The 19,343-nt window shown below is 34.3% G+C and overlaps 1 protein-coding gene across 2 annotated transcripts in view; it reads right to left on the bottom strand.

Annotated features, from left to right (window-relative positions):
- Positions 1–19,343, bottom strand: part of ERBB4 (erb-b2 receptor tyrosine kinase 4) — a gene marked incomplete at both ends in the record, with an annotated part of 1,148,799 nt that overhangs the window by 706,663 nt on the left and 422,793 nt on the right. For both annotated transcript variants that reach the window (XM_082631569.1, XM_082631570.1), the window contains one exon: positions 15,784–15,935. In XM_082631569.1, coding sequence (XP_082487695.1) covers positions 15,784–15,935 — 152 coding nt within the window. The remainder of the gene's footprint in view (positions 1–15,783; positions 15,936–19,343) is intronic.

The following is a 19,343-nucleotide window of genomic DNA, read 5'->3' as shown; positions in this document are numbered from 1 at the left end:
ATCAGACACCAAAATCCTTTGTGTTCCAAAAAGATAATATTTCTCAAAATACCTTGGAACTAGAGTACTCCATTAGAAATTCCCTAAGAAATACAATTTAGATGACTTCTGGTAATGCCACTGGCCCCAAATTATCACCTCCAGTAGAATCCCGTAAACTTAAAGTTCATGGGGAAAATCTAATATGAGAAAATTCACTCCCTTGTTGGATCCTCGTTATAAATTAGTTTGCCAGATCATGCTCTCTCTAAGCTTAGAGACCATGTGCATTTGAGTCCAGTGTTTCCCAAAGGGTGGTAAACAAGATAATTTCAGGTACACAGAGTCCATTAAATAACACTGGATCACATTGTGTGAAAATTCTTCCTTCTGATTACATCAAAGAGAAAGTCCTAGTGTGGTGTCTCTGTATCTTTAACAAATCTCTAACTCTTGGCTATTGTCTTTCTCTAAAGGAGAGAAAAAGAAATCCTCAGGCTCTGAGCCTTTGTTAGTCATGTTTTTTATTTGCATTAATGTTTTATTATTTTACATTTTTGTTGAAGATATTGGAGTTTCATTTTTAGTAGTAATATTTAACTTAATTTTAAAATATATTTATTTATGTAGACAAATGATTCAATAAAAAATTAAAAGAAAGTAAGAGTACAGTTTCAGGTGGGTAGGACAAAATTATGAAGACATTTTAATATTGACTATAGCTGTAAAATACTGTCTTAATCTAATATTTTCATTTTACAAAAGGGAAATAGGAAACTCAGAGAGTTAAATAATTTGCACTGGATTACACCATTAGAGAGTTTAGAACCTAGGTTTTCTGTTTGCCCATTAACTGTTTGAAATAAGCACTTTGGCAAAAGTGAATCATGAATATATGTTTTAAGCAGGAAAGAATAAAGGCACAGCAAGAGCAAGAGTGACATGAGACTTACATGGAGGGTACCCAAAAGCAGCTCAGGGGGTAGATCTAGATGCTTTTTGAGACATCATTCAACCAGGAAAACTGCCAGTCAAGAATGATCCATGAAATGTGGATTAACTCTAGTCAAGATGAAATCTATAGCTGAGATGGTGGCTAATAAGTTTTAACCCTCCCAAGACAAACCACCCAAGCATCTTAGCATTTTAATAAAGACTCTGAGAAGTGAAAAGCATTTAAAACCAAAGGAATGAAATTTTAAAGAAAGCTTAGTGTGTTCAGGGGCCATACTAGTATTTTCTACACCATACTATAACACTCTTCAAATCCCTGTTGGCTGGAACCTAAGTAAAAATAAATAAATTATAAAGGAAAATCAGAAGACGATTTTAGATAAAGCTATGATTCTAGAATCGCATCAGCTATGCACAAACACCTTGCACTAAATCTATCACTGGAAGGCTAGAAACATTACTATCTGCCTTTTGAGAAGTTAAAGTATAATTGAACAGCACAGAGTATCTTCTGGGGAAGTAGCATCACTCTCCAAGAAAATGGAAGATTCAAAAAAAAAAAAAAAAAAAAAAGTCCTACATGTTTTCTACCAACTTCCTACCCAATGCACAAAACCCTGTCTCTCCTTTCCTGATCAATCTTGACTGAGTATCCTCCGTGGAAAAGGCAGAATTTTATGATGGAGACAGCGTTTTACAGGTGAATGGATGTGAGATTTGGAGACAGAGATCTGGATTCATCTCTTGGCTACATCCCCTTTTTTTCTGTGTTTGACTTTGATAGACTCTGTCCTTCTCTGCAAAATGTTGATAATAATGGCAATGTCATTGTATTATCATGAATATAAAGTAAGAAACACTCAGGGAAGGTAAGAGAATTAAATAACATTCAATGGGTGCCTACAATGTGCCAGGCTCCTTAAATTCATCTTCTCTTTTTTGCTGCTGTATGGTACCAATGGCCCAATGCCTGGAAAATACAAGGTGTTCAATTAAGAGTTCTGTCTATTTTCCCCATCTAACAAGGCACCCCATTATATTGTTAGAATGCTCTAATTGTTAGCAAAATTTTTATTTTAAGCTAAAATCTGTCTCCTTTTAACTTCTGCCTAATTCTATCTTCGGGAACAACTCAAAACTAAGCCACTACCTTTTCTATGAGAGCCCTTCAAATTTCTGAAAACAATTACCATGTTTTCCTTTTGTCCTTTCCTCACCAGGGTCAAAACACCCACTTCTTTCAACTGTTACTTTTGAGGCATGGCTTTCTGGAAACATACTGTCCCAAATGCCTATTATAGACACAATCTAAGCCAGTCAATTATATCCTTAAACTTAGGGCCTTTATCTGAACATAATAGTCCAAATGCAGTTTAAAAAAAGTTGTTGAATCTGTGCTGAGCAGCTTACTGACCAGTGAATTAGACTCTCCTTTTAGCAGTATTTATGCTAGCAGGATACGTACTTTTTTATTATTTTTTTCTCGCATGGGAGGGAGGGCACTAATACACATGACATGGTTAAACAATTAAATATCATAAAGACTAGATCTATTTTTGTTGGAGAACATATTGTGACAATTCGTTTCGAAGTTTCCTTTTCAGTTAGCCACAGATATAGTATGAGTTCTATAATTAAAATGTAGAAGACATTAATGGGGCTTAATTATCTATAAAGGTAAACTTTGTTATGAGTTCTTAAGTGATTCTCTTCAGAATATTCTGAGTTTAAGGTCTGTCAGCTACTGATGCATGACCTGAGCAAGTCAGTTAACCTTTCTGTGCCTCAGTGCCCTCATCAGTAAAACGGAAGTGTCCTGCTACTTCACAGGGGCAGTGAGAATCATTCAATTAAAAAGACACATTGTGCATAAACACGAAGATACCAAGGCAAAAGGTGCCTTATAAATCTTGAATAGAGGAGTCAATGTTTTTTAAGGTGAAGCTCTCCCACTCAAAATATTAAAAATCTAAGCAATTTGGAAAGCACAGTGGAGTCCATTTAACACATGCTTTACTTACTAGTATATTCCTGTACTTCTGGCTTCCTCTCAGCTCACCAAAATCCACCCTGTCTCCAGACTTTTATTTATTGCTTACTCCTCTTTTCTTCTAAGCTTTTTAATATGGTCTATCCCTTTGTAAAGAACACAACTTCTTTCCTTTTACCATATTCCTCTCTATTTGCATCACACGTTAGTAAACTTGTTCCCTCTGCTTCCTTAGGAAGGACATTTGATTGCTGACCCCATGAGTGCTCACACCTTCCCTACATCCTGCTTCATGGGGAATAATAAAGCAGATTGCAACTTTCTCTGTTGCAACTTTCTCACTGAAACATAGTAAGAACTGAGGACAAAATGCCCAACTAGGTCACACTCCATTGACATCTGATTGTCCTTTAACTGATAAGAAGAAAAATCAAAATGGGACTTTTCCAGAGCAGAGTTATCTGTGAATTTTGTCACCAGGAATGCTTTCAAATTAGTTCCTGAAATAAAAATGCAGCTTCCCATCTTGATTCTAAATGTGTTATAATTACATTCAACAAACACAAGGTTAAGCCAAGCGCTTAACAACTGGGTTATTGTCCCCAAAGACGTAAGTACAACTAATCATTTGGTGAGCTTAACTTCTTATTTGCTGAACCTAATTGCAGAGTTTGAGGTAAATGCAGCAGTCACCTAGTTTTTGCAAATGAAAGTTTTCTTGATAAATGCTTTACTAACACTTCCATTCTCTGGCTATTCTCCTAGCCAACTTTTGACTGAGTCCTGACAGTGTACCTTAGTTGGGATGCAAAGCACATTTCCATTGAGAAAGTCTTCCTGAAAAACTGATAGAAATTCAAGAAAGCTGCCACCAGATATCTTTGGCAACAACTGGCTCTCCTTCCTTTGTCCCTGTTACATTCAGGACAATACATTTGCCTAAGTACCTAAATTTGAGATCTCAGAGTCTTTTTGTATACTTCTCACCCACAAACTCTATATTCAGTTAGTCATTAAGTCCTATTAAATCTATTTTTACAATGATTATTGAATGTATCTCATGCTTTCAACTTCACAGCAACCAACTGGTTCCAGGCTCTCATCAACCTAATAATCAAAACTTCAGATATCGAAATAACTTCATACTGCCACAAGATTGAGTTCCCCAAATAATACTTTCACGTTAATAACTGGTCTTGTCTTCACGGGCCTCTCACTGTTGTGGCCTCTCTCGTTGTGGAGCACAGGCTCCGGACGCGCAGGCTCAGCGGCCATGGATCAGGGACCCAGCCGCTCCACAGCATGTGGGATCTTCCCGGACCAGGACACGAACCCGTGTCCCCTGCATAGGCAGGCAGACTCTCGACCACTGCGCCACCAGAGAATCCCCAACTGGTCTTGTCTTAAAGGCTCACCACAATTTGGTCCGGGTCTCCCTTTCCTACCTTTATGTCCTACCACCTCCACATTTCTGTTGCATCTCAACTCTTTCCCCTATGCACAAAATAATTCTTCTTTTTGTCTTTTTTAACCTCCACATTTGTATACTGAATAAAAAAATGGAGGAAACTTTCCAAGTGAAAGTACATCTAGAATTCCTTCTCCATTTTCTCTGTTCTTTTATAACTCTTTATAACTCTTATTATTTTTTCACAACTAACAAGTTTTATTTCCTCTACGAATCTTTTAAAAGACTCTATGTACTATTTTCTGTCTGAAGTTTAGGTTTACAACAAAAATGAGCAGGAGACAGAGATTTCTTATATGTCCCTTGCCTCCACACATGCATAACTTCCTCCACTATCAATATTACTCACAGAATGCTTTTTTTTTCTTTTTTTTAAACCAAGGATGAACCTACATCATCCCACATAATCTTCCAAAGTCCATAATTTACCTTAGGGTTGACTGTTGGTGTTTCATATTCCATGTGTTTGGACAAAGATATAATGACATAATTATAAAAGTATATAAAAGTATATAAAGTACAATACTCATCATTATAGTATCATACAGAGTGTTTCCACTGTCCTCAAAATCCCCTGTGATCTGCCTTTTCATCTCTCCCTACCTCTCCTGGTTGCACTAGCAACCACTGATTTATTTATTATCTCCACAGTTTTGCCTTTTCCAAAATGTCATGCAGTTGGAATCATATAGCTGTCTCACAGTCCTTGGATAGTTTTTTCTGTTTTTTCAGTCTTTGCTCTCCTTGTTTTTCAGTCTTTGAGGATTCTGCTGATGTATCCTCTAACTCAGAGATTGTTTCCTCAGCCATGTCCAGTCTACTAATAAGCCCATCAAAGGCAATCTTCAGTTCAGTCACATTGTTTTTTTGTTTGTTTGTTTGATGTTTGTTGATCTCTAGCATCTCTTTTTGCTTCTTTCATTTTTTTAATATTGATTTATTTTATTTATTTATTTATTTTGGCTGTCCAGGTTTTAGTTGCGACCCGCGGGATCTTTAGTTGTTGCATGTGTACTCAGTTGTGGCATGCGGACTCTTAGTTGTGGTATGTGAACTCTTAGTTGCAGCATGCACGTGGGATCTAGTTCCCTCACCAGGGATCAAACCCAGGCCCCTTGCATTGGGAACGCAGAGTCTTATCCACTGGACCACCAGGGAAGTCCCTGGTTCTTTCTTAATATTTCCATCTCTCTGCTTACTGTGACCATCTCTTCTTGCATTCTGTCTACTTTATCTACTAGAGCACATAGCGTATTAATCACAGTTGTTTTAAACTCCTGGTCTGATAATACTTGCCATGTCTGGTTCTGATGCTTGTTCTGCATCTTCAAAATGTGTTTTTTGCCTTTTGGTATGTCTTGGAATTTTTTCTTGATAGTCAGACATGGTGTGTTAGATATATAAAAGGAGGTGGTGTAAGTAGGCCTTTAGTAATGTGGTGAGGAGACAGGAAGTGTTCTATAGTCCTATGATTAGATCTCAGTCTTTTAGTGAGCCTATGCCTCTGAACTGTGAACTCCACAAGTGTTTTTCAGTTTTTTATCTCCCCTTTTTGGTGGGACAGGATGGCTAGAGTGGGGTGGAGTTGGGTATTTCCCTTCCCCGGGTCAGTAAGGCTCTGATAATACCTAGCAGGTTAGGTTCTAGTTAACTAATTTCCCCTGAGGGCAGGCCTTTTAAGAAGAATGACATGTATTTCAAAATAGTTCCTTTTCTCCTCTCTCTGCCAGAAGCCTAAGAGGATTTTTCTCCCACATTTACTGTGGAAATTCATTGAACTTCTGCAGGTAAATCCCACAGTATTATGGAGGCTCCCCTATGACTGGGTGCCCCTGAAGAGTTGTTGATTTTTCAGTCTCTTCAGCGTTTTTATTTGTTGTTAGGACAGAGTGGTGACTTCCAAGCTCTTTATATGTGGAACAGGAAACCAATTCTATGAATCTTTTCACGACATCTGCCCCAAACACATCTAAATACATAATATTCAATCATCCATTATTTATCTTATGCATTTATGTGTGTGTGCTAGGCAGGGTGCTAGGTGCTGGGAACATAAAGAAGGACAAAATGTAGTCCTTGATCTTATGGGAACTAGAGTCCATTCTGGGAATGTCTGTGACATATACTACCTGTACTACTTTTTCAGCATTTATAAGGTTTAGGCTAGGAACTGTTAACTTGTAGTTCTATACTTCTTTGTTAAACACAGTACAACAACTTAGTAAGAATTGGCAGTCAATAAAGATGTGCTAAGTGAATACTTATTTTTTTATTATAAAATCTAAATAGTGAAGTAGATAAATGTGTCTCAAAACATTTTTGTAGGGCTTTCCTCATTCTATCAGCTACCTGCACCGAGTAAACCTGGGTCTGTTCAGGGTCCCCAACCACAGTGGCTCTCCCGAGACCCATCTTCTGCCACAATCAATCTAGTTCTGAAATTTAAAACAAAACTTTTTTTTCTATAAAAATCTATTTCCCTTATTTCAAGTTTTCTAAAAACCTGTACTCTCTAAGTAACAGCTTTGGTAAATAGTGGGCAGTAGTAAGGCAAGGTGCAAGTGTCTGAACTCTGAGGTGAAAGAACTGGGTCAAAATTCTGGCTTAGCTGTGCGGTCCTGAACATGTCACTACATTTCATCACTTACAAAAGGAGAATAGGGCTTCTCTGGTGGCGGAGTGGTTGAGAGTCCGCCTGCCAATGCAGGGGACACGAGTTTGTGGCCCGGTCCAGGAAGATCCCACATGCCACGGAGCGGCTGGGCCTGTGAGCCATGGCCGCTGAGCCTGCGTGTCCGAAGCCTGTGCTCCACAACGGGAGAGGCCGCAACAGTGAGAGGCCCGCGTACCGCAAAAAAAAAAAAAAAAAAAAAAAAAGAATCGGAGAAAAATAAAGCTAATGAAAATGAACATAATTATGAATTTTTAAAAAAAGGTTTTATTTGATTATATTCCAGTGTTTGGAAATTAGAATTAAAAGGTAGCCCACTGCCAAAACGCTCCTAGTTAGTTTTTAAAACTCACATAAATATCATTTGTTCTCTCTCTTTGAACCAAGGTCTTTGTTACTTATAAATAAAAAAGGTGAAGAAATAACCTTTATACACTCAATTCCCCAGAGCAAAGAGTATCTAAGAATCATAGAGTTAGATGGGTTTGTTATTTGCATTTTTCTCTAATTAAGGTTGAAACAAGCCTGTAAATTAATTATACTCACCATTTAAGCCAAATTTAAATACCACAACCCCAAAAAATATTTTAAAAATCTCTGCATCTGCTCAGCATCTTAATAAATTCATTTTTAATTTAAGTATATTTGCAACAAGGACATTTTTTTTCCCCTGGAAAATGGATTACAATGTATGAACTTAAAAAAAAATCTTTTATTAAGCAGTTTCATTTTTAATAATATTCTCTTAGAAACATTATATAGGGCTAGTGCACTAATTTGACTCAATCCTAGAAAATAATGGCTCATTTATATATATATATATATATATATATATATATATATGTATATGTATGTCACTAATTTATATTTATAATATATATGCATATATTTGTATATGTAATAGAATTATAAATTATACTGTTCTATTTCTTATTTCTATTTTCCCCATACTCCTTCAAATATTGTTTCTACTAAATGTATATTTTTATAGATACTATGGAATTTATTTTGTTTTTAATATTTTTAAGATATAGAGAAAACTGTCAAATATATATATTATTTAATATTTCACTTAAATGATTAAGAAAAAAAGTTTTAAAAATATGCTTATATAACTGCCAAAGAGAGAGTATAGACACGTTTCATCTTTTGATTTTTCATGTAGAACTGCTGAAAAGCATCAGGATTTTGAATCAGTGTATATTTTCAGATTAAATAGTATTTAACCTCTGAGAAAAAAGATATATTTTTCCAGGTCAAGTATAAATTGCACAGCTTTTTCAATTGCAATACAAGTTCTATGATTAGATTTAGTACAAAATCAAGTTTCAATTTAAGATCCAGCTGTAAATATATATGTATAAAATTATATATGTAGTATGTTTAACAGTCCTAGAAATAGCTTTCAGAAACTATCAAAGATTTGAAAATTTCATTTAACCCAGAATGTCTGCTTTGGCCCAACAAACATCTTAAAATACTATTCTCTCAACTTCATTTTTAGTATTCTCTATCTCACCCAGCTAAGATTTCATCAACTAAAGACAGCAAATATGGTGTATTTTACCACAAATGTAGTTTTACACAAAATTCAAACAGAAAGAGAAATTAAAAAGTTATAACACCATATCTTATTTCACTGCTTGGTTAGCTGACATGTATTTCTTGAAGGTGCATTTCTTTGAGCCTCATGCTAGTTAGTTCTAAGTATTCTGAAGTTGTGCTTCATAGTTTTCTCTTGCCCTCTGTCCCAAGTAAGGATACAGAAAAAAACAAAACAAAACAAAACAATATTTTGTTAAATGAGAAAATAGTTATAGGATACAAATACTTGATATAGGAATCTTACTTATTTGTCCACCATTTAATGGAGTTACAAATATATCACTTATTTATCTTATAAAGCTCTTCAGGAAAACTTAAATTCAAGCTTGTTCTCCCTTTCTATATAATCCAATTAAAATATGTGTACAATTGAAATAGATATGCTGATTTAGAAAATGTTGCCCTCATATTTTAGGTAAATGTAAATATAATACATGTGGACCCACCTTTACTATGCCATAGATATTTAATTTAAATGGTGTTTTCCTCTCCAATTTTTAATGATTCTAGAATATCACTACTTTTCTCATCCTGATTCCAATCAATCTTTCCAACACAATCTCACACAAGTCATTCTATCTGGTACGTAATGATCTAAAAACAAACATGGATAGGCAGTGATAGCTATTATTTTTTTCTTTTTTTTTTACAGCCATGCCAAGCGGCTTGCCAGATTTAAGTTCCCTGATACAATCTGTGCCCTCGGCAGTGAAAGCATGGAGTCCTAACCACTGGACCACCAGGGAATTCCCGATAACTGCTATTTAAGCAAACTATTTAAGAAAGCATTTTCTAACCCAAAGAAATAAAGTATTTTGTAAATTATCTATTTTAAGAATGAATTTTTCAGTGCAGGGTTTTGCTAAATCATTCTACACAGCAGAAAGTTTAGCACAGGCGGAGTTCAATGTGAGTGAGTAGGATATTGAAACAACACAAAACAAATACAAACACCATACACTGGTGGATTTAATTTTAGTCATCTGCTTTGAACTGCCAGAGGAGAATAAAAGGTAGGCCCTGAAGCTAGAAGTGGGTTGAAATGTAAATATTTCAGGATTTTATATTGAGCATGACTAGTTGTTCATTCTTACTGGAAACAGCTATGAAATAGGCAAAAACAGGGCTGCTTGTTGCAACCTGAAAGTCATTATTGCCAAGCATCATCCTTGATTTACTGTAACAAAACCATGCTGATGAAGCCAAGGTCTTAGGTTCCAGTGAGCCAGTCTGTATCTTGCAGTCTCTTATTTGCAGACTTATCTGCCTTTCTGCAAATATTTGTCCTTAGAAGAGTAACTATGCGTAAGTATGAAAATGAAGTAATGTATAATAGGTCCATTACCAGCATGGGGAAAATGATGCAAATTTCATGTCCTATGGAGAGTGGTTGAAAAAGCAACATCCTCATACATGGAAAAAAAAAATATATATATATATATATATATATATATATATATATATATATATATATATAATAAAAGAGGATGATAGTTCCATAGCATTATAAAATATTATTAACTAAAAGACAAAGATAATATTTAAATTTAAGAATAGGACTTTTCTTTAGTAAAGAAAAAATGAACTATTTATATGATTTCTATAAAGAAATAACACGTTTTATTTTTCAAAAATAGACAGTGTTAGATGGCACTGTTTCTTATATACTCAAAAAACTCCCTATAGCTCTGTCAAATATACAATAAAAGACTTTGTTTTTCAAAATTTGTTGCAGTCCCATTGCAACATGTGTTATTCATTACCTGAGAGTAGATACTTTTAAAAGCTTTTTGCTTTAAAAAACTATACTTTCTGACTCTTTCAAAGTCATTGCCTTTTGCTACCAATAACAGAATATTAATGCTGCTCTTTGAAAAGATATCTTAATGTATCAACTTATTTTATTTATTTTTCAGTAATAAAAGACATGTTTAATCATTAAGATTTAAGGTTTCTAGACTGCAGCACGCAGAAGTCCAATGAATTACTGGCACTGTAGTATTCCAGGTCAATGGATCAACTGCTAAATAAATGTATCTCTTCATCTCTTCTTAACATACACTTTTTCCAAAACAATTTGCAAACAACTAAATTCAAGCCACAGATTAAAAGTGATTACCTGTTATAACAATGGTTGAAGATAGGTATTAACATTCCTTATATATACTCTACATTATACATCACACTGCTTTACACTTATTTGGTACTCAAAAATTGTTTGCTTAAAGTGAATATATAAAACAGAGAAAATATTTAAAGTACAAAAGCTAGCAGGTCAGGCACCTTGTTAGAAGCTCTGAGTTACTGAATGCCAGCAGTAGCAAGGAAGACCAATGAGATGACAAAGGAGAGAAACCCTCAAGAATTTTAATGAGGGTAAAAGGTCTAATGGTTCATTCCCATTACTTGTTATATTTCATCTTGTTTTAGAGAGTTCACAAAGTGTAAGACAATAGCACAAAATCTGTGATTTTTATGCCTTGCTGTTTTCTATTATAAGTCTTAACCTTGTGACGGTGACAAAGTACATAGTAAGTAAGTTTTAGGGCCTTTTTCTAGCCAACTATACAGTGTCTCAGGGGTCTACATTGAAGTACTATTAACTAGATTTTTTCCCCAAAAAGAAATATAAAAACTTGAGGTTACAACAAAGCTGGGTTAAAAGGTGTATACAGAGGTAATCATCAAGTTTGATATAATAAAACCATCTTGAAAGAAGACATTTCAAAGTATTTTAATAACATATATCTAACAAAGATTAAGAAAGTATCTACAAAACATTACAGGGTTGTTGGGTTTTTTTATTATATATAAGCACATCTTCAATCCAATTTCAAAGGCCCACTTCTGCTCTGTTCTTGAGATCTTGGGAGATATACTAGATAAGATATTTTAGTATCAGTGAGAGAAAACAAACCTATCTAGTTTAAGGGAAAAAAGGGAAATCACTTCAAGGCTACTATCAAGTTCCAAGAGTTATCCTATTGACCCAATGGCTGTAATGCAACCAATCTTCAGACGCAGACTGGAACCTGGAAATGAATGGCTTCCTCATTATTAATTTGGGGTGAATGATCTCTTTCTCTGGTCTCTATGTCAGTTCCAGTGTGTTGGCTCCATTCTGCCGTTTTCACAGCTCTCTCTGACACTCAAACAATGAGGAAAAAACAGCTGTGTTCTGGTACCCAAGTGGTCAAGAAGCTAACTAATATAGAAACTGAATGGTCTTAGTCAAAATTCCAAATCCTCATGGGAGTGGATTCTGATTGACCCAGCCTGTGTCTTATGCCCACACATCTGACCTGTGGAGCTGTCACACTGAAATAACATGAGGAGGGTCCCACATATTTATCTAGGGAACATACCACATACAAAATAGCGATTTATAATTACTATTAAATATTAAGAATAACACATTTGTCCATTAAACAAAGAATTAATGAAAACCTATTATATTTTAGGCACCATTCTAGACACTGACTATTCAGATGGTAAAAGAGGTAAACAGAGTATATGGTTAAACTGCTCTTGTGAATCACAGAAACTAGAGTGATTTCTTACAAAACAAACAACAAAAAAACACTATGACCTTGCTAGTAGAGCCGAAAATAAGGATGGAAAATATTTTTAAAACAAAAATACTTTCTTAATTTCTTAAAGACAGAAATAAATTCCAAAATGAAATTTAAAATCCCTATCTATGATGTCTTTCTAAACACCTTATAGATATGGGTCATTCTTAGAGGAAGGGAAATTGCACATCTCTATAAAAAGCGGCTCAATGAATTACAGTTCTATAAATATATGTGAGGGCTATGTAATCCATAGGATAAGTTAATGAAAGTTTACTATTCACTCATACAATTCAAAATTTATCATAAATGATAGGATAATATAACATAACTAGATTTCCTTTATACGGGCTCTATTTATTGCAATGTGTCAATATCGAACAGATTATGTACTTTGGAAGGAAGCTACTAAAAACACAAATGAACCATAATGTAGTTATCAGAAGGAATTAAATTTTATATTAAATGGAGAGCTTTTAGCATATTCTAAGGTATAGCTAGAAATAATGGCTCATCCAGTGCAGTAGAATGAAGATTTCAGCTAATAGTCCTAACTTTCAGGGACTCACCAAAAAACAGAGAATGGGAATCCAGAGAGTTCTGTCCTAGGACCACTTCTTGGACTAACACTTGTCAATCTCCCTTGACTATTTCATCTTATCCCCAAATGCTAATTTGTCATTGGGTGCTGATGTTTCCTAAATATTTATCTATAGTATAAGGGTCTCTATCTCTCCAATTTAATATTTCATTCCATCCCCCAATTTATCTTTATCCACACTATACTATAAGTTCCATGAGAGGAAGAACCCTGTTTGATTCATTTAAATGCATGTGTCCAGTATCTAAAGCAATAACACTAGGTACACATTTATTAACTCTGACTTAGGGCCTTCATTCTAAGCCTTAACTTATATTACTCCCATTGGAATGCCCTCCCACCCACCCATTTTGTGAGCCTCTATTCATTTTCTCATGACTCAATCTAAGCATGTTTCTGGTGAAATCTTTCCTGAATCCTTCAGAATTACCCATTCCTTTCTTTGACCAGCACCCACGCTTACCATTAACACAAGACCATGCCTTCATTCTGATTCTGGCATCTTATTTCAGTCTTGGCAACTAAAAAATTTTGTATGTGCATATATATGTATATATGCACACACACTCATACATACAGTAATTACTTATTACACATCTGTAACCCTCTACAAGACTGCAAGATTGTTGAAACCAAGAACAATAGATTACTTGCTATTGTATCCTTGGGCTAAGACCATTTGCTGAGTAAATGAATATATGTCACTATTAGAAATGATTATTTTCCAAAGGAACAAAGTATTAGCTGTTATTAGTAAGTCAAAAACAAAAAGAAAACCTAGTATAGTTATCATTAAACAAACATTAAAATTGAGATATGTGCATGAGTTAGTACAAAGTTTATATGAATTTTTAGAGATGCTTCTTAGGAGCCAATAATTACTTTTTTAAAGAAATAACTTATGTCTTGCTTCAAGTATAAATCTTGGTCCTCCTTATTTTATGCTTTCCCAAATCTGTTCATTCTATTAACTTATTTTTTTTTACTTCAGAATAGTCCCTAAAAATGTAGAATATCCAAGAGTATAGACCATGATGCCCAAAGATTTATATGCTACTTTCATATTTCTAAGATTAAAATTGACTAAAGTCAAGTTTTTGATCATTCAGTTACCTTATAAGGGATTAAGAATGATAAAATAATAAAATATGTAATAATCAAGACAATTTTATGTTATTTATTTTAAAGACTGTCGTAGTACTCATGCTATTTTTTTGTTAAGCCAGTGAAACCTAGAGCAAACAAAGCAAGGAAAGAATAAGAAGAAAAACTAACACCTTAGATTGCCTTTTTAAATTTTCTCATATTATTCTGTTCTAACAGACCATTTAATCTATATCCCCTGTTTTAGAATTCAGCTCTTACTTTTCCTTTTCTACAACATCATTGAGTTTCTTGGCATTTCTAACTAAATCTACAAATCAGCTCATATACCATCAAGTTTTTATTTTGATTTTGAAGAATAAATTCTATCTGAAAATAATCAAGACAGGTTAGACACTTGCAAGCAAATTTTAATAACTAATACTCAGATGCACTGCTATGAAGAGGTTGTTCTAGGATAGCTTGTATGTGTTCATTTCTTGAAACTGTAGTCCAAAATAGAAAAAAAAAATAAAAGTGCTAAGTTCTTTTTAGGTCTTCTCACTCAAGGGTTCAGATAAATTTTTACTATCTACTCTTAATAAACAAAGATGTCATAATTAAACACCATAGCTAATACAAGCTACATAACTTATAGAATTTGAGTTCTATCAACCAAACAATACTATATGGAAACACCTTGATATGGAAATTCCCTATATCAATACTAGTATGATAGTCATTTTAAAAGCAGATATCATGTCTCATAGTGTTATTTAAATTTTGAGGTGGTACATTTTCTGAGGTTGTTATCACTTCTAGACATTTTTATTACATTCAAAGTATTTCAAAATGACTGTTTTTTACTTCTTATCTAAGTATGGAATGATTAAAATTATCATAGTTGTCTAATTTACTATCTACTAAATAGTTTACTGTATCAGTATACAAAACATTATTTACATCTTTATTTATATAAGACAGTGCTCCTGAGAAGTGTGTAAATAATATTGAAAATAAGATTGAATATATTCTAGGGATGCTATTATTTAAAATAATCTTATTAATTCTTTTATGAAGGATAAATTATTAGTTATACAAAACACTGCATCCTCATCTCACTTCATCAAAGTCTCTTTGAAGTTCGGATTTTCCTATACCTGTTCCGGATGAAGCAAAACTTAAGAAACTGTAGGCATTAAGCCAATAACAGGTTTAACAGAATAAGGATAAATGAGAGACCCAAAAACAAGTCTGTAAAAGGACTCGTCTCTGGGTACCTTCATATATGCACGTGTGCGTTTATATGCATGCATATATCAACTTATATAAGTACTTGTGATTTCCTATGACTATAAATAATTTGTTGGTTTTCAAAAACAGATGTCATTTTTCTTCTAAAGTTAACAGTATTACTCTCATTATGGTAATATGAAATAGTTTAAAATTTCCAAAGTGACAGAATGGGGCAGAAAAGGAGATTACTAGCTAAAGTTACCAATTCTTATCTGATTGGTCCTCTGATGCTCCTAGCCCACAGCCTAAAGTTTTCCTCTTGTCCGCCATTCAGAAAAAGACACACTTGCTAGAAGTCATGTCCTACACCCTGACAGAATCTTCTATCAATCTTAGGGCAACAGTAACTGTTCTAAACTAGGGTGTCAATCATGATGCAATTGGTACTCTTTTTCTTTTCCTGGGTGTGCCTCGGCATCTCTTCTCTTCTACATGTCTACAGTCATGAACACTGCCAGGCAGGGCAGACAAACATAACCATCAGGTACAAGAAGCTGGTCTGTCTTTATGCATTGTGACACCACTGTGCATTTACAAAGAAAGAAGAGAAAGAGACAACTTTACCCGCAGAAAAGAGAGGTCCCGGTTGTGCTCGATGCTGGTTATCTCCAGGTTGCCCATGACTACCTCACAGTTCTCATAGTATTTGCGCAAGGCTCGGTACTGCTGTTCCAGGTCAGAGAGAGAGCTCAACTTATTCTCTGTTCCTGCACACACTGCCAAGACAAGAAGAAACATGGGAAGTTATGTAAACTTTATATGACATGCACCATGACAATATTTCCCTCAACTCTCTTCCATAACAATCTACTCCAATTCCCTGAATTAAACTATTTTGAATGTTATTAAGACCCATAACCCAAACACTCATAAATATCTTCACTTTTATTTTTTCCAGCTTTACTGAATTATAATTGACATATAACATTATGTACGTTTAATGAGTATGCATGCGGTTTTGATACACTTATATATTGCAAAATGATTACCACCATAGCATTAGCGAACATCACCATCATGTCACCTGATTACCATTGTTGTTGTTGTTGTTGTGTGTGTGTGTGTGTGTGTGTGTGGTGAGAACATTTAAGATTTACTCTCCCAGCAACTTTCAAGTATGTAATACAGTATTGTTAACTATAATCACCATGTTACACCCAAACTTATTCATCTTATAAGTGGAAGTTAGTACTTTTTGACAAAAATCTCCTCATTTCCTCATCCCCAAGTCCCTGGTAACCACCATTCTTCTCTTTGTTTCTATGAGTTCAGCTTCTTTAGATTCCACATATAAGTGACATCATACATTTACATTCATAAAATGTATGTACTAACCACAGAGAGTAGGAAAGCATGGGTTCCACAGAAACATATAGCAAGGAGATAAACTTAAAATAATCACATTTGCTGTGGGCATATAAAACATGTAAATACATTTAATTTCACTCAAACAGGATTTTCTTTCAAATTTATAATTTACTCTCTTTTCTACATATGAAAGTAAATCAAAATCGAAAGATGATAAAAGTAACAATTTTATTTTAAAAATATTTTTGTATTGCAAAGTAATCTGATCTTAGTCAGTAAATTTTCTACAGAATTAAAACTTATGCTTTAAGCCCTCAAAAATGCTACCTTTTAAAATAAAAATATTAAACAACTTAGATTGAAACATTTATAAACATACACTACAAAGAGAATATGTACTGAATTTATAAACTTTTATCAATATCAACTGTGTCGTTGTGTATTCATTAGTGTTCTGGGGTAAAATAGACTGTTAATAAATGTTCTCAATCTGCCAACTTTGGGGGGTGGATTTTGAATGTTTATATATAAGCACATGAGTATACACACATCTGTGTTTTTTAGGTTGTGTGTGTATGTATCTTTCCTTTCTTCCAGAAGTCAGTTTCAGTTATTACTTCTCATGGTTTGCATAGCCACCTGAACAATTTAATGCTCCAACTCTACCATTTAATGTACCAATTCTAATCTTCAATAAACTGAAAAACTCTATTATGAATCTTGTAATAAGTGTGTAAAGTTAAAAAAAATGAATTGTGAATGAAACATCTTTGAGTACGTTACATGATATACACCAAACTTAAGACAAGATATATGGAGTAAACACTGAAGACACTAGAAAAATAGCTTAGTAATGTAATGTCAAATATACATTTGTGTGTCATCTCCACAAGAATGACAAAGAAGACATGAGGCTTGATGTGGTGCTCAAGGGGATAAGTTTCAATACAGAAAGGAAAAAAAAATCTAGATTGGTATATTCTAAATAATTAGGGCCACCATAAAGCCTGCTTTTGCCTATTGACACATCAAAAATAACAAAAATCTGGATCTAAAAGTCTGAAGAATAACATAGACCTCTAACCATAGTGGAAGTTCTTTATAAAAACAAAAATAAAACACAAACTCTTCTTGTCTGGATTTCTAAACCTCATCAAACAGTATATTTTCTAGAAATACTCTTTTATAAGTGGAATTGTGTCCTTCTAAGAGATATATTGAAGTCCTAACCCCTGGCACCTGTGAATGTGACCTTGTTTGGAAATATGGTTTATGAAATGAAGGTAGGATGAGTACATTAGAATAGGCTCTAACCTATTTATTCAATATATTCAATGTCCTTCTAAGAGCAAAACACCCTGTGAACGTCAAGAGGCACAGGGGGAAAGCCATGTGACGACAGAGGCAAAGATGGGAGTGATGCAGCTGCAAACCAAGGGATGCCAGCAATTGATGGCCAACACCAGAAGCTAGGAAAGATTCTATCGTGAGTCTCAGAGGGAGCTTGACCTTACTGACACCTTTATACTAGACTTTTAGCCTCTAGAACTGTGAAAGAATAAATTATTATTGTTTTAAGCCACCTAGACTGGGGTACTTTGTTAAAGATGCCCTAGGATATACAATCTTCAGACTATTTCTACCTGAAATCTCACATTTAAAGAAACATTAAAAATCACTTCCATACTCCAGAGTTCGATTAGTTTATCACCTTGAAGTTACTCTCCCCATTCTCCCTTCTGAATGTCAGAGTCCTCATACACCATGCTGGAACTCATTTGTTGCCCTTGAGAATGTACTTTTGGTAGTGATAAGGATGGATACAAAGACTTCTAGAACCCTCAATATCCATTCTCTTCTTCCTTCACAGTAACAGACTGCACAATTTTAGCTGGGCTTGTGGCCACCCCAAATAAAGATTACATTTCTCTGCTCCTCTTGGAGGTAAACTTTGCAGGGGACTAAGTTCTAACATGTTGTATGACACTTTCCCAGAACTTTATTTAAAACATGGTTGGAACCTAACTTTGACTCCTTTCTTCCCCACACCTTCCTCCAGTCTGCTGCCTGGAATGGAGATGTGATGGTTAAAACTTGAACCGCCATCTTGGAGCACAGGAATGAGGCACACACTCTAGAGACTGGCTGAGAAATGAGCTAAAGGAACCAGGATTTTCAAACAAACCTGTTTACATGTTTATTAATCATGTTTATTATCATTAACATCAAGATAATAGTGAATTTTGGTCCTGGCTCCTAAAATATTATATGTAGGAAGGATTAAATTCAAATTAAGTTATATGCTTCTGACATTAAGTAATTTTAACTATTCTGTCTTGTTGTTTAACTGAATTTATTCCAATCGTAATAAAACTACCAAATCATTCTTGATCATCTGAAAATTTTACTGGTTCTGTGGAAGTTTCCCTTATTACTAAAACTAACAAACATTATGAAAAAAATAAACTTCTATTGATAAGTACAGTAATATTCAACATAAGCAGGAGAACAAGAAGCAATTGATTCTGGTATATGATCCTTCTCCATCAAGATCAAAGTCCCACTTTTTTTTTTCAATAAACTGTACAGACTCTAAAAAACACTCCTGAGCCACAATCTTTATTTTTATTGCTCACAGCAGCTTTATAACTTGTAAAATGTCTGCTGAGAAAAGGTACAATTATATGGGTTTATGAAATATAGATTTCAATTATTTTAAATTCCAAGGAGGACAAGCTTATATTTTAATGCAACTACCGATGGGGGTAATTAAGCATTGATTAAGAAACTTGCCCACCATTTCTAAAATGTATACA

This window comes from Mesoplodon mirus, assembly GCF_964341445.2.
Source record: "Mesoplodon mirus genome assembly, chromosome: 8".
Taxonomy (NCBI): domain Eukaryota; kingdom Metazoa; phylum Chordata; class Mammalia; order Artiodactyla; family Ziphiidae; genus Mesoplodon; species Mesoplodon mirus.
The sequence above is the reverse complement of the archived record's forward strand: the minus strand, read 5'-3'. Positions and strand labels throughout refer to the sequence as shown.